Source organism: Oncorhynchus masou, unplaced genomic scaffold (assembly GCF_036934945.1).
Source record: "Oncorhynchus masou masou isolate Uvic2021 unplaced genomic scaffold, UVic_Omas_1.1 unplaced_scaffold_90___fragment_2___debris, whole genome shotgun sequence".
Lineage (NCBI taxonomy): Eukaryota > Metazoa > Chordata > Actinopteri > Salmoniformes > Salmonidae > Oncorhynchus > Oncorhynchus masou.
In genome coordinates, this window is record NW_027016681.1 from 1 (window position 1) to 15559 (window position 15559).

General features: G+C 48.0%; 1 protein-coding gene across 1 annotated transcript; it reads left to right on the plus strand.

Annotated features, from left to right (window-relative positions):
* The first annotated feature begins 6 nt into the window (after window positions 1–6).
* Window positions 7–14939, plus strand: LOC135539027 (protocadherin Fat 1-like). The gene is made up of 15 exons (XM_064964912.1): window positions 7–380; window positions 501–697; window positions 1537–1690; window positions 1824–2057; window positions 3877–4263; window positions 4388–4602; window positions 4790–4927; window positions 5110–5253; window positions 5664–5861; window positions 8974–9799; window positions 11458–11580; window positions 11817–11974; window positions 14055–14374; window positions 14490–14650; window positions 14754–14939. The coding sequence occupies exons 1-15, from the start codon at window positions 74–76 to the stop codon at window positions 14936–14938; spliced, it is 3747 nt and encodes a 1248-aa protein (XP_064820984.1). The 5' UTR covers window positions 7–73; the 3' UTR covers window position 14939.
* Window positions 14940–15559: the final 620 nt, after the last annotated feature.

Below are 15559 nucleotides of genomic sequence, written 5' to 3' on the forward strand. Positions count from 1 at the left end.
TCTGGACTCAGGAGTGAACGGCCAGGTTACCTACAGTCTGGACCAGTATCAAAACTCTGTAGATGTCCTGGGGATGTTTGCTGTGGATGAAGAGTCAGGGTGGGTCACAGCCCTGAAGGAGCTGGACCGGGAGCAGCAGGACCAGTACTCAGTAGCAGTACTGGCTACAGACAGAGGGCATGACGGGAGGCTGAATACTGCTGCCACAGTGGAGGTGACGGTGGTAGACGTCAATGACAATCCTATGCACTTCACGGCAGAGGTGTTCAGGGCCAGCGTCAGTGAGGACATCCCCGTTCCTAGCAGGGCCATAACAGTCCTGAGGACCACCGACAGAGACTCTGAAGACCTCAACAAGCCAATCTGCTGTTTCATCACAGGTACTCTAGCTGGCTTGAGTAAACAGATTGTCTTTGAATTACAGAATGTTACAGGGGTGTTTGAGTTGTTTTGGATAAATTGTTTGTTACCCTGACTGTTAAATGTATTTTGCCTCTCAGGAGGTGATCCACGGGCTCAGTTTGACCTGGAGCACTCTCAGGGGGAGTGGAGGGTGGTGGTGAGGAGAGCTCTGGACAGGGAGGAGAGGGACAGTTACCTCCTGAACGTCACTGCTTCCGATGGAACGTCTGTGACCACAGCCACTGTGGAGATCAGTGTCCTCGATGCAAACGACAACAGTCCAGTCTGTGAGAGGGTAAGGGTTGGGCAGTGCAAAACGACAACAGTCCTGTCTGTGAGAGGGTAAGGGTTGGGCAGTACAAAACGACAACAGTCCTGTCTGTGAGAGGGTAAGGGTTGGGCAGTGCAAAATGACAACAGTCCTGTCTGTGAGAGGGTAAGGGTTGGGCAGTACAAAACGACAACAGTCCTGTCTGTGAGAGGGTAAGGGTTGGGCAGTGCAAAACGACAACAGTCCTGTCTGTGAGAGGGTAAGGGTTGGGCAGTGCAAAACGACAACAGTCCTGTCTGTGAGAGGGTAAGGGTTGGGCAGTACAAAACGACAACAGTCCTGTCTGTGAGAGGGTAAGGGTTGGGCAGTACAAAACGACAACAGTCCTGTCTGTGAGAGGGTAAGGGTTGGGCAGTGCAAAACGACAACAGTCCTGTCTGTGAGAGGGTAAAAACGGGTTGGGCAGTACAAAACGACAACAGTCCTGTCTGTGAGAGGGTAAGGGTTGGGCAGTGCAAAACGACAACAGTCCTGTCTGTGAGAGGGTAAGGGTTGGGCAGTGCAAAACGACAACAGTCCTGTCTGTGAGAGGGTAAGGGTTGGGCAGTGCAAAACGACAACAGTCCTGTCTGTGAGAGGGTAAGGGTTGGGCAGTGCAAAACGACAACAGTCCTGTCTGTGAGAGGGTAAGGGTTGGGCAGTACAAAGGCACTTAGAGAACATACTGTAACAGAGTGAAAGTACTTTTAAAAAAATGACCCTACGAAGTTTCTATGTAATATGAAGTCCAAAAGTTTCTATGTATTTTGTTGAGTTTCTTACAGAGTTGTTTACCTCATGTAACGCCCATGACTCCTCTACAGGCTCTCTATGCCCAGACAGTCCCTGAGAACGCTCCTGGAGGGAGGCTGGTCCTGCAAGTCTCTGCCATTGATGCAGACATCCAATCCAACGCTCAGATCTCATACACTCTCTCTGGAGATGGGGCTGATTACTTTAGCATTGAATCAGACACAGGTACTGTATATCAATCAAACATATAATCATCATGTTTGGTGAAAATTGTTCACCAAATGTTACCAGTAAATGTTCTAGGAGTGGAGCCTGTAGAACCTAAGACGTAGTTGTCTGTGCTGTGTGTTTTCTGAAGGCCGGCTGAGAACCCTGTTGCCGTTGGACCGTGAGGAGAGGGATGTGTACAGTCTACTGGTACAAGCGGATGACGGAGGACAGCGTTACTGCCAGGCTAATGTGGTGATAACAGTGGGAGATGTCAACGATAACGCTCCTAAGTTCACAGCTGACCCCTACCCAGTCACGGTCTTTGAGAACACTGAGATAAACACGTATGTGGCACAGCTACAGGCCACTGATCTGGATGCAGGTAAGAGGCATTAACTTACCAAAAAGTATTCATAAGATATATCCAGTTATTAGACAGAGCTAATTTCATAAATGTGCGGCGATATCACGATTTACGGATCAAATAGAATAGATATGCTGATGTAATGGATAAAGAGCCTTGACAAAAGTCCTAATTCACATTCAAAATAAATGGTTGGTGTGGTATACCTTTTGAAGTTAGTCTTGCAGAAGTTTCCAAAGTCATAAGCACTTGCTCTTTGTTGCAAGTAGTCAATTATGTAGTGAGACAGAGAATGAGGTCTGTGCTTTATCCTGGTATTAACGGAAGACACACACACATAGAAACACAAATGAACAAGGCCCAGGCTGATGGAATTATTCAACTGGAAAAAGATTGCTTTGATGATAAGCTGACAATGTTATTTAGTATGTTATTGACAGTAGTCCTTTCCTCTTAACAGTTAACAGTCAAGCCCAAATATTCCTCGAAATCCAATTAAACACCGGCAAGCTGTGTAAATAATATTTCCTCTCCAACCAAGCAACAGGAAAACAACAACAAAATAATGAAAGACTTCCTCTATATGGACTTAATGCAGTGAGTGATTGATACGGACAGTGCTTTTGTCCATTGGTCCTCAGCAATATGAGTTATGAGTTATATATGTTGACTTGAGTTTGCTTCAGTCAACAGCCCTAACCAAGGTGAAAACACACCCACACATGGTCTATATATATATATATATATATATATATATATACAGTATATATTTTAAAACACTTGCTAGTATGAAATTACAAGTGCATCTACTTTGCTGATTACTACTTTGAGGGAAAATGCACTTACTATGACTGTGAAATGTGGTTCTCTCACCTAGCTATCTTAAGATGAATGCACTAATATAAGCCACGCTGGATATGACACTATTTATTCCCTATTTAGTTCCCTACTTTTGACCAGGGCCCATAAGGGCCTGGTCAAATGTAATGTATTATGTTGTAGGGAATAGGGAGTATGCCATTTGGGACGCAACCTTTGGTTCTGTTCCCAGCAGAAAGAGTTTACTGTATGATGATGTAGTTGTGCAACAACAGTGTTGTTGTGTGGATTTTACAACAAATTGTTGTTCCAATATACCTCTAATTGACCTCTTACTGGTGCTTTTCAGCACTTCACATTGAGAAAGTATTGCTTTCCTTGGAGCCATTTGTATTTCGCCGGGATATTTCTCCATGGACTCCTACCTTGGACTTTCTGTATCTCCACTGGTGCCTGCTGTGATGGAGAGCCAGACAGACTTTAATCTGTGATAAGAGTTGAGTTATGCAGCATACTCCTCTCTTTCTTTGGTTGCATCATAAATGGCGGGAGTTGGGTTTCATTTGTGATGCCTGCCTGGCTGTATTCATCAGGGCCTGTTGTTGTGAGGCAGTCATGTCGTGCCCCAGCTGGGCCTCTATCATAAACAACCCTATTGTCTACACTAATCACAGACCTAAACACAGACCTGCCCAGAGGATGTCCATGTCATCACAGACAGACTCACTCTCCCTGGCCTCAATAACGCGCATCGTTCAGGATCAGTTAATGAAATGCCTTGTCATCTGATGACTGGAGGTCGTTGAGATCATGGAGAGATTTGGCCCCAATTCACTCAGCTGCCGTGCAGTTATCTTAACAAATGACTGTGGTCAGATATAGTATAATGGATATGCTTGGGCTGGGCAAGCTCGGGTCAAAATGCCATTGACCTCCCATTTCATCTGGATTGTTCATGTAGGATAGAGTGGAGATGGCTGTGCGTTTATTAACTCTCTGTCCCTCTCCCTCTCTCTAGGAAACAACAGCAGGATCCTGTATTCCTTTGAGGACTCAGCCGATGGCCGGTTCTCCGTCCAGCAGCATTCAGGGCTGGTCCGTGTGGAGCGACCCCTGGTGAGAACCCAGGCTGGGTACACGCTGCGTGTCCGAGCCACAGACCAGGGCTCACCCAGAAGACTGTCCTCTGTCTGCTCCGTGCTGGTCTCTGTGCTCAGCTTCAACGACAGACCCCCGGCCTTCCAAAACAGGGACTATGGCGTCACGGTGTCAGAGGACGTCACCTTGGGGACCCAGGTGGTCAGGGTGTTTGCGGCTAGCGGAGACCCCAAGGCCACCGCTGACATCACCTACTCCATCGTCAACGGCAACGAGCATGGGATGTTCAGCATGAACTCACACACCGGTAGCTATACTATAAATGTCAACTTTATTGTTTATGACATGAATGGAGGATTGCCATTGAAAAGGCTGTCCTAGTCATGTGAGTTTAGTGTCCCTTTACTGAGCGTATGTATGTGTGTCTACAGGTGACATATTTGTGACCAAGGCTCTGGATTATGAAGCGACCCATGAGCACTATTTGACAGTACAGGCCTCGGACAAAGGCAGGACGAGCCAAGGTGACATTGCCACGGTAACCATCTACTTGACAGATGTCAATGACAACTCGCCTGTCTTCAGCCAAGAGGTGTACTCTGCTGTGATCAGTGAAGATACCGACATGGGCCTGACCATGTTGACGGTGAGTGTCCAGTGGTATTAAAACCCCAATCACTATAAATTAAACATTTTCAAACTTTGATTTGAACTCAAATGCTCTGTAGAAAGAAAGGGAAATCCTGCAGTGTCATTTTACTAGAAAACGTCTGATGCACTATTGTTACTAGTGTTAACATGTCCATTCATGCACTCTGTTCTTTGTTGTTAAGGTGATGGCTGATGACATTGATGGTCCCTCCAACAATCACATCCACTTTTCAATCATCAAGGGCAACCAAGCCGGGCCCTTCACCATAGACACGGTCAGCGGTGAGGTGAAGGTTGTTTGCCCGTTAGACCGAGAAAAGGTAGCTAACTAACTTTCCACGTTCTTCCCATGTTCCTCTCATTCCACAGGGCACAATTAACACTCCAATTATCAGTTTGAAGCAGACAAGTATTGGCAATGTTACAAGCCTCAATTGTTTTTAATTACTCACAAAGTCTAGAGTAGATTTTTTCCCCACCCCTTTACTCTGTGTTAAACTAGGTGCCTGCGTACACTCTGACGGTACTGGCATCAGACAGTGGGAGTCCATCCAGATCCAGCAGTGCCCTGGTCAACATTGACGTGTCGGATGTGAATGATAATGCGCCTGTGTTTTCTGAGGCTGACTACAGCCTTGTCATCCAGGTAAGACAGACAGGTCAGAGGTAGACATGCCACGGAGAGATGAGAGAGAGATTTAAATCTGACAACACTGACTACACTTCTTAAATGAAGTGAGGTTTAGCTGAAGGGTGCAAGTTAACTGAAGACGCCTCAGAAATGTTATTGGGTGCCATAGAGTTGCACTTGAAGCAGATGAGTGTAAGGAATAGTGTGAGGTACAGATACAGGATGTATAGCTGAGAAGAGAAAGGATAAACGAGGGAGCTTCATTAAGCCTCTGAACAGTAGCTCCTGAATCAACATCGAAAGGCATGGATATGGAATCTCTCTCCCTCTCTCTCTCTCTCTCTCTCTCTCTCTCTCTCCCCTCTCTCTGTCTCTCGTCCTCCCTCTGTCCCCATCTTTCTTTCCTTCTCCACTCTCTACCCCAGGATAGTGTCCCAGTAGGGAGCAGTGTTCTCAAGCTGACTGTAACAGATAGGGATGCCTCCCACAACGGCCCCCCATTCTCCTTCACTATCCTTGGGGGAGATGAGGGAGGCTCCTTCCTAATAGACCCCCAGGGAACCCTCAGGACCACCACACTGCTGGACCGCACAGTAAAGGACCACTACATACTACATGCTCAGGTTGGACTACATTCATAAAATGCTAATTAGGCTAACAGTAGTATTACATTTTTCTGATATATGTTTTGTTCTTGATACAGTAAATTATTAGTAATAGATCAACCATTGATGTATATCTGCTGTCTGTATCAGGGAGCACCAGACACGGCCATAAGCAAACAGGGAAACGCTCATCCAGAGGAGGTGCTCCTAGTGGCCGGGGACTTTAATGCAGGGAAACATACATCAGTTTTACCTCATTTACCTCGGCCAGGTCGCAGTTGCAAATGAGAACTTGTCCTCAACTAGCCTACTTGGTTAAATAAAGGTGAAATAAAATACAATTTCTACCAGCATGTTAAATGTGCAACCAGAGGGAAAAAAACTTGAGACCACCTTTACTCCACACACAGAGATTACAAAGTACAAAGCTCTCCCTCGCCCTCCATTTGGCAAATCTTACCGTAATTCTATCCTCCTGCCCAGTGAGACGAGCCTACCAGATGAGCTAAATTACTTTTAGGCTCGCTTCGAAGCAAGTAACACTGAAACATGCATGAGAGCATCAGCTGTTCCGGATGACTGTGTGATCCCGCTCTCCAAAGCCTACGTGAGTAAGACCTTTAAACAGGTCAACATTCACAAGGCCGCAGGGCCAGAAGGATTACCAGGACTTGCCTCTGCAACTGGATCCTGGACTTCCTGACGGGCCGACCCCAGGGTGGTAAGGGTAGGTAACAACACATCTGCCACGCTGATCCTCAACACGGGGGCCCCTCGGGCTGCGTGCTTAGTCCCCTCCTGTACTTCCTGTTCACTCATGACGGCATGGCCAGGCATGACTCCAACACCATCATTAAGGTTGCCGATGACGGTGGTAGGCCTAATAACCGACAACGATGAGACAGCCTATAGGGAGGAGGTCAGCTACAGGACAACAACCTCTCCCTCAACGTGATCAAGACAAAGGAGATGATTGTGGACTACAGCTAAAGGAGGACCGAGCACATGCCCCCATTCTCATCGACAGGGCTGTAGTGGAACAGGTTGAGAGCCGCAAGTTCCTTGGTGTCCACATCACCAACAAACTATCATGGTCAAAACACACCAAGACAGTTGTGAAGAGGGCACGACAAAGCCTCTTCCCCCTCAGGAGACTGAAAAGATTTAGCATGGGTCCTCAGATCCTCAAAGTTCTACAGCTGCACCATTGAGAGCATCCTGACTGCATCACTGCCTGGTATGGCAACTGCTCGACTTCCAACCACAAGGCACTACAGAGGGTAGTGCGTACGGCCCAGTACATCACTGGGGCCAAGCTTCCTGCCATCCAGGACCTCTATACCATGCGGTGTCTGAGGAAGGTCCTAAAAATGGTCAAATACACCCTAGTCATAGACTGTTCTCTCTGCTACCGCATGGCAAGTGGTACCGGAACACCGAGTCTAGGTCCAAAAGGCTTCTTAACAGCTTCTACCCCCAAGCCATAAGACTCCTGAACAGCTAATCAAATGGCTACCCATGTTCACTGAAAACACAGGAATGTATGAGGGAGCACCAGTAGGTTCACCGGAAACACAGGAATGGTTGAAGGGTCGTATACCTGCTGTCTGTATCAGGGAGCACCAGTAGGTTCACTAGAAACACAGGAATGGTTGAAGGGTCGTATACCTGCTGTCTGTATCAGGGAGCACCAGTAGGTTCACTAGAAACACAGGAATGGTTGAAGGGTCGTATACCTGCTGTCTGTATCAGGGAGCACCAGTAGGTTCACTAGAAACACAGGAATGGTTGAAGGGTCGTATACCTGCTGTCTGTATCAGGGAGCACCAGTAGGTTCACTAGAAACACAGGAATGGTTGAAGGGTCGTATACCTGCTGTCTGTATCAGGGAGCACCAGTAGGTTCACTAGAAACACAGGAATGGTTGAAGGGTCGTATACCTGCTGTCTGTATCAGGGAGCACCAGTAGGTTCACTAGAAACACAGGAATGGTTGAAGGGTCGTATACCTGCTGTCTGTATCAGGGAGCACCAGTAGGTTCACTAGAAACACAGGAATGGTTGAAGGGTCGTATACCTGCTGTCTGTATCAGGGAGCACCAGTAGGTTCACTAGAAACACAGGAATGGTTGAAGGGTCGTATACCTGCTGTCTGTATCAGGGAGCACCAGTAGGTTCACCGGAAACACAGGAATGGTTGGAGGGTCGTATACCTGCTGTCTGTATCAGGGAGCACCAGTAGGTTCACTAGAAACACAGGAATGGTTGAAGGGTCGTATACCTGCTGTCTGTATCAGGGAGCACCAGTAGGTTCACTAGAAACACAGGAATGGTTGAAGGGTCATATACCTGCTGTCTGTATCAGGGAGCACCAGTAGGTTCACTAGAAACACAGGAATGGTTGAAGGGTCGTATACCTGCTGTCTGTATCAGGGAGCACCAGTAGGTTCACTAGAAACACAGGAATGGTTGAAGGGTCGTATACCTGCTGTCTGTATCAGGGAGCACCAGTAGGTTCACTAGAAACACAGGAGTGGTTGAAAGGGAAAGGGGGATACCTAGTCCGCTGTACAACTGAATGTGTTCAACTGAAATGTGTCTTCCGCATTTAACCCAACCCCTCTGAATCAGAGAGTTGCAGGGGGCTGCCTTAATCGACATCCGCTTAATTGGCACCCAGGGAATAGTGGAAGGGTAGTATACCTGCTGTCTGTATCAGGGAGCACCAGTAGGTTCACTGGAAACACCTGGAATGGTTGTAAACTTCTGTGATCATAACAGAGTTTGTACAGATTGCCCTAATTTCAGTATTGATTCTCTCCTTTAATCCCAGAGTTTGTACAGATTGCCCTCATTCCAGTATTGATTCTCTCCTTTAATCCCAGAGTTTGTACAGATTGCCCTAATTTCAGTATTGATTCTCTCCTTTAATCCCAGAGTTTGTATAGATTGCCTTGACAGTATTGATTCTGTCCTTTGATCCCAGAAGCAGCAGTGACTCAAAGTCCACCAACTCCCCCCTCTGGTCATCAATGGCACTTGCAAGCCTGTTATTTTATCCTCTTATCCTGAGTGATTATAGTGATAGGTTGTAATGATGTAATGGTTGTGGTTCTGTTGTGTTTCCTCAGGTGCTAGACAGTGGCAGACCACCAATCCTGGCCTCCACAGTGATCAATATCAGGGTGATCCAAGAGAGCCTCCACCCCCCTGCTATCCTCCCCCTGGAGGTACTCATCTCCACCCCAGGAGAGGCCTATCCGGGTGGGGTGCTGGGTCAGATCCGAGCCACTGACCAGGACCTCTATGACTCTCTGACCTACAACCTCCAGCCCAATTTAGCCAATACACTACTGTTCTCCCTGTCCCCCTCAGATGGCCGTCTGGTGACCCGGCCGGGTCACGTCCTCAAGCTGGGCCATTACCTGCTCAACGTCACTGTTACTGACGGACGCTTCACCACGGCAACCAGTGTCAGTGTGCACGTCCACCAGGTGACCAAGCGCATGCTGGAGAGCTCCGTGGCCGTCCGTCTGGCTGGGGTGGGCCCCGAGGAGTTCGTAGGGGAGCACTGGAGGGGCTTCCTGAGGGCACTGCGCCTGGTGGCAGGGATCAAGAGGAGTGATGTCCAGCTGGTCAGTCTGCAGCCCTGTGAGCCCCCTGGTAGCCTGGATGTCCTGCTGGCTCTGGAGCGGTCACCTCCCGGTAGCCCCCTGACCACTACCAAGGACGGGATCCTCCTTCGTAAGCTCAATGCCTCTGTGGGTGCAATCCAGGAGGTTACAGGCCTCCGCGTGGTCAGGGTGTTCAGGAAGCTATGTGCAGGCTTGGATTGTCCTGCCATGCTCTGTAGTGAGGTGGTCACCCTGGACCAGAACTTCCTGACCACCTACAGCACGGCTAGACTCAGCCTCATCACCCCGCCACATCACAGATCTGCTGTGTGCCTCTGTAAAGGTACACCACACATCACGCATCACACGCATCACACACATCACCACACACACCTCACACACCACACAACACCACATCACACACATCATCACACCTCACATCACACATCACACCACACACATCACACACACCACACATCACACACCACCACACATCACACACCACCACACTGCCACATACCACACACCACCACATCACACACCACCACACACCACCACACATCACACACCACCACACATCACACACCACCACACATCACACACCACCACCACACACCACCACATCACACCACCACACATCACCACCACCATCACACACCACCACACATCACACACCACCACACATCACACACCACCACATCACACACCACCACATCACACACCACCACACACACACACCACACATCACACACCACCACACATCACACACCACCACACATCACACACCACCACATCACACACCACCACATCACACACCACCACACATCACACACCACCACACACCACACCACACATCACACACACACCACACATCACACACCACCACATCACACCACCACATCACACACCACCACACATCACACACATCACACACCACCACATCACACACCACCACACATCACACATCACCACATCACCACATCACACACCACCACACATCACACATCACCACATCACACACCACCACACATCACACACCACCACACATCACACACCACCACACATCACACATCACCACATCACACCACCACATCACACACCACCACACATCACACATCACACACCACCACACATCACACACCACCACAAATCACACATCACCACATCACACCACCACATCACACACCACCACACATCACACATCACCACATCACACACCACCACACATCACACACCACCACACTGCCACATACCACACACCACCACATCACACACCACCACACACCACCACACATCACACACCACCACATCACACACCACCACACACCACCACACATCACACACCACCACACATCACACACCACCACACACCACACACCACCACACACCACACACCACCACACATCACACACCACCACACATCACACACCACCACACATCACACACCACCACACATCACCACATCACACACCACCACATCACACACCACCACACATCACACACCACCACACATCACACACCACCAAACACCACCACACATCACACACCACCACACATCACACACCACCACACATCACACACCACCACATCACACACCACCACACATCACACATCATCACATCACACACCACCACATCACACACCACCACACATCACACATCACCACATCACACACCACCACACATCACACACCACCACCACACATCACCACATCACACACATCACACACCACCACACATCACACATCACCACATCACACACCACCACACATCACACACCACACACCGCGCACACCACTACACAACACACCAACACACATCACTCATCACATATCGTCAAGTTATCGATAAAACAATAGAAGTCGTCCAATACACTACATTCCGGCTGCATCCCAAATGGCACTTTTTTCCCTACAAAAAGTAGTGCATTGTATAGGGAATGGAGTGCCATTTAGGGTGTGTCCTCTCCCTTATTGTAATGATTTGAGATGTCCGGTAATAGGTGGTGAGTGTCCTGTGTTGAAGCTCTGTGAGGGGAAGCCCTGTCCTGAGGGATGTGTGTCCAACCAAAGAGAGGGACCATACAGCTGTATCTGTCCACCTGACCAACAGGGAGACTGCTCAGGTACTGTCTGGCACTCAAACAACCAAACAGATCATCAGCCAAGAAAGTGTTCCAATGACTGTTTCTTTAGTCTAACTTTGCTAGACATTATTCTCACATTCAAGATGAATAGAATGGCTCCTGTTTCTTCAGATCCGATATAACCATTACTTCAGGCACCAGCAGAACAGATATTAGTAACAGAGATGTAAGATGTCACATAACTGGTCCATCTATATGTTATTTTTAAACCACAGGAGGTCAGTCTCTACGGTTCAGTGGGAAGGGTTACATCAGGTACCGTCTGATGGAGAACCGCTATAGAGAGAAGATGAAACTGTCTCTCAGACTGAGAACCTTGTCCCACCATGCCACTCTCCTGTTTGCCAGAGGAACAGACTACTGCATTCTAGAGGTAGGTCTATGGTCTATGGACAAGTCCCAGATGGCACCTATTCCCTATATAGGGCTCTGGTCAATAGTACTGCACTATTAAATAGTAGGGCACAAGTTGTTGTTGGTTGTTCAGTTAGGGAAATCAATAATTACATTTGAATAAAACAGGCCATAAACTCAGGATTTAAACTTTGAGAAGAAATGACAGTGAATACAGTCACTACAACACTATACTGTACACATGTAGAGACACTCACATGCCTCATTGGAAAATAGTATGTGTTTAGTCAGTATTCTCTAACATGACATTGTCTTGTGTTCAAAATGGCACCCTACTCCATCTATACAATTGATTAGGTACACCAATCTAGTACCGGGTCGGACCCCCTGTATCTATGAAGGGGTGCACCTGGTCAGCAACAATGTTCAGTTACGCTGTGTAGTTCAAATGTTGCTCAATTGGTATTAAGGGACCTAACGTTTGCCAGGAAAACATTCCCTACACCATTACACCACTGCCACCAGTCTGTACCGTTGACACCAGACAGGATGGGCCATGAAGTAATGCTGCTTATGCCAAATCCTGACTGCCGTCAGCATGACGCAACAGGAACCGGGATTCGTGAGACCAGGCAACGTTCCTCCACTCCTCAGTTGTCCAGTGTTGGTGAGGCCGTGCCCACTGGAGGGGCTTCTTCTTGTTTTTAGCTGATAGGAGTGGAACCTGCTGTGGTCGTCTGCTGCAATAGTCCGTCTGTGACAAAGACCGTCAAGTTGTGCGTTCTGAGGTGCCGTTCTGCACACCACTGTTGCAATGCGCCGGTATTTGTCCGCCTGTTAGCTTGTACAATACTTGCTATTCTCCTTCAACCTCTCATCAACAAGCTGTTTTCGCCCACAGGACTGCCGCTGAATGGATGTTTTTTTGTTTGTCGCACCATTGTCGGTAAACCCTAGAAACCATTTTCGTGAATGGGGTGGTGTACCTAATTAACTGGCCCCTGAGTGCACTATATAAGAATATTTTTACGTGCTATGTACTTCAGCACTCGGCGGTCCTGTTCTGTGAGCTTGTGTGGCCTACCACTTCACGGCTGAGCTGTGTTGCTCCTAGATGTTTCCACTTCTCAATTACAGCACATACAGTTGACCGGGACTGACTTGTTGGAAAAGTGCCATTCTATGACGGTGCCACTTTGAAAAGTCTCTTAGCTTTTCAGTAAGGCCATTCTACTGCCAATGTTTGTATATGGAGATTGCATGGCCGTGTGCTCAATTTTATATACCTGTCAGCAACGGGTGTGGCTGAAATATCCGAATCCACTAATTTGAAGGGTTGTCCACATACTTTTGTATATATAGTGTATATAGAATCGTGGGAATCGCAATACATATCGAATCGGTACCAAAGTATAGTGATGATATCATATCACGAGGTCCCTGGCAATTCCCAGGCCTAACAGCCATTTCCCAGGCCTAACAACCATTTCCTAGGCCTAACAGCCATTTCCCAGGCCTAACAACCATTTCCCAGGCCTAACAGCCATTTCCCAGGCCTAACAGCCATTTCCCAGGCCTAACAGCCATTTCCCAGGCCTAACAGCCATTTCCCAGGCCTAACAGCCATTTCCTAGGCCTAACAACCATTTCCTAGGCCTAACAGCCATTTCCCAGGCCGAACAGCCATTTCCCAGGCCTAACAACCATTTCCTAGGCCTAACAGCCATTTCCCAGGCCTAACAGCCATTTCCCAGGCCTAACAGCCATTTCCCAGGCCTGACAGCCATTTCCCAGGCCTGACAGCCATTTCCCAGGCCTGACAGCCATTTCCTAACAGCCATTTCCCAGGCCTGGCCTGACAGCCATTTCCCAGGCCTGACAGCCATTTCCCAGGCCTGACAGCCATTTCCCAGGCCTGACAGCCATTTCCCAGGCCTGACAGCCATTTCCCAGGCCTAACAGCCATTTCCCAGGCCTGACAGCCATTTCCCAGGCCTGACAGCCATTTCCCAGGCCTGACAGCCATTTCCCAGGCCTAACAGCCATTTCCCAGGCCTAACAGCCATTTCCTATCTTTATGTACCCACTCCTGCCCCCAGATAGTGGACGGAAGGCTGCAGTGCCAGTTTGACTGTGGCAGTGGCCCAGGCATCGTCTCTATCCACAGTGCCCAGGTCAGTGATGGTCAGTGGCACACCGTATCCCTTGAGGTAAACGGCAACCACGCCATGCTGGTTCTGGATCAGCTCTACACGGCCTCGGGCACGGCACCAGGCACACTCCGCTCCCTCAACCTGGACGGAAGCCTGTTCCTGGGTGGTGTTTCTGAATCCGACCAGCAGAGGACAGCAAAGACAGCCTCACAGCATTTGCCAGTGTCTCACAGTCGTGATCTTCAGGGTTGTATTGAGGCAGTCAGGTATTTGATGTTTCCCTCCATTTTGTCAACCTTTTTGTTTATTTATTTTTGTAATGTGATTTGTGACAAACTTGCTTGTGAAATGACTAAATAACTGTTGATTTTATTTTGTCAGGTTTAATGGCTATGATCTGAACCTGGACACTGAGGCCCAGGCCCATGTTTTAGTAGAGGAGGTGGTGGGGGTGGAACCAGGCTGTGGGGCCCTCCCTGCTCCAGACTGCTCCTCTCAGCCCTGTATGAATGGAGGAACCTGCTCCACTCTGCCTCATGGAGGTAGGAGACAGACACCATTTATTGCCATAGATAAATCCCCATACAGTCCTATTCACAGTCTATATATATTATTTTGTACATTATACACTTGTTTCTATTGCAGGTTACTTCTGTAAATGCAGTGACTTGTTCATGGGGTCTCACTGTGAGGTGGCAGCTAGCCCCTGTTCCTCCAACCCCTGTCTATATGGAGGAACCTGTGTGCTGGACAACCAGGACTTTTACTGCCAGTGTAGAGGACAGTACTCAGGACCACGGTACATAGAGCAGTTACCCATTATGAACTGAAATTTGGAATAATGTGTCCCAAATGGCACCTTATTCCTTTGTAGTGCACTACTTTTGACCATGACCCTTAGGGTTCTGGTTGAAAGTAGTGCACTGTATAGGAAACATGGTGTCAGTTGGGACATTACCAATCGTGACCTTGAGATTGTATTTGACATCTTGGTAAAAAATGAGTTATTCACATAGAGTTGCTCATTAGGTGGTCCTTTACATGTGAGATCTGTCAGAGATGTTCTAAAGTCAATTTACAATGAAAAATCTGAATGTTCTTTGTGCGCAAGCACCTTTTAACTTATTTCTTTGAGGGTTGTATCTGCAATCCAATCACACAATGCTGGGCTGCCAATCAAAATGAACTGTATGTAAGGTCATATACTTATTGAGTCATGAAAGAGGAAGACATCACAAAATAGTTCTGGGACTTGAAAAATACTCAAACTATACATTTTACAGGTAGGACCTTATAGTTCCAAGTTCTTGATTATTCATATCATGGGTTCTAGTCCCAGGTCTTTGATTATTCATATCATGGGTTCTAGTCCCAAGTCCTTGATCATTCATATCATATGTTCTGGTCCTCTTTTTCCCAGCACTTAATAAATACAGGTGCCTTAGGGCATG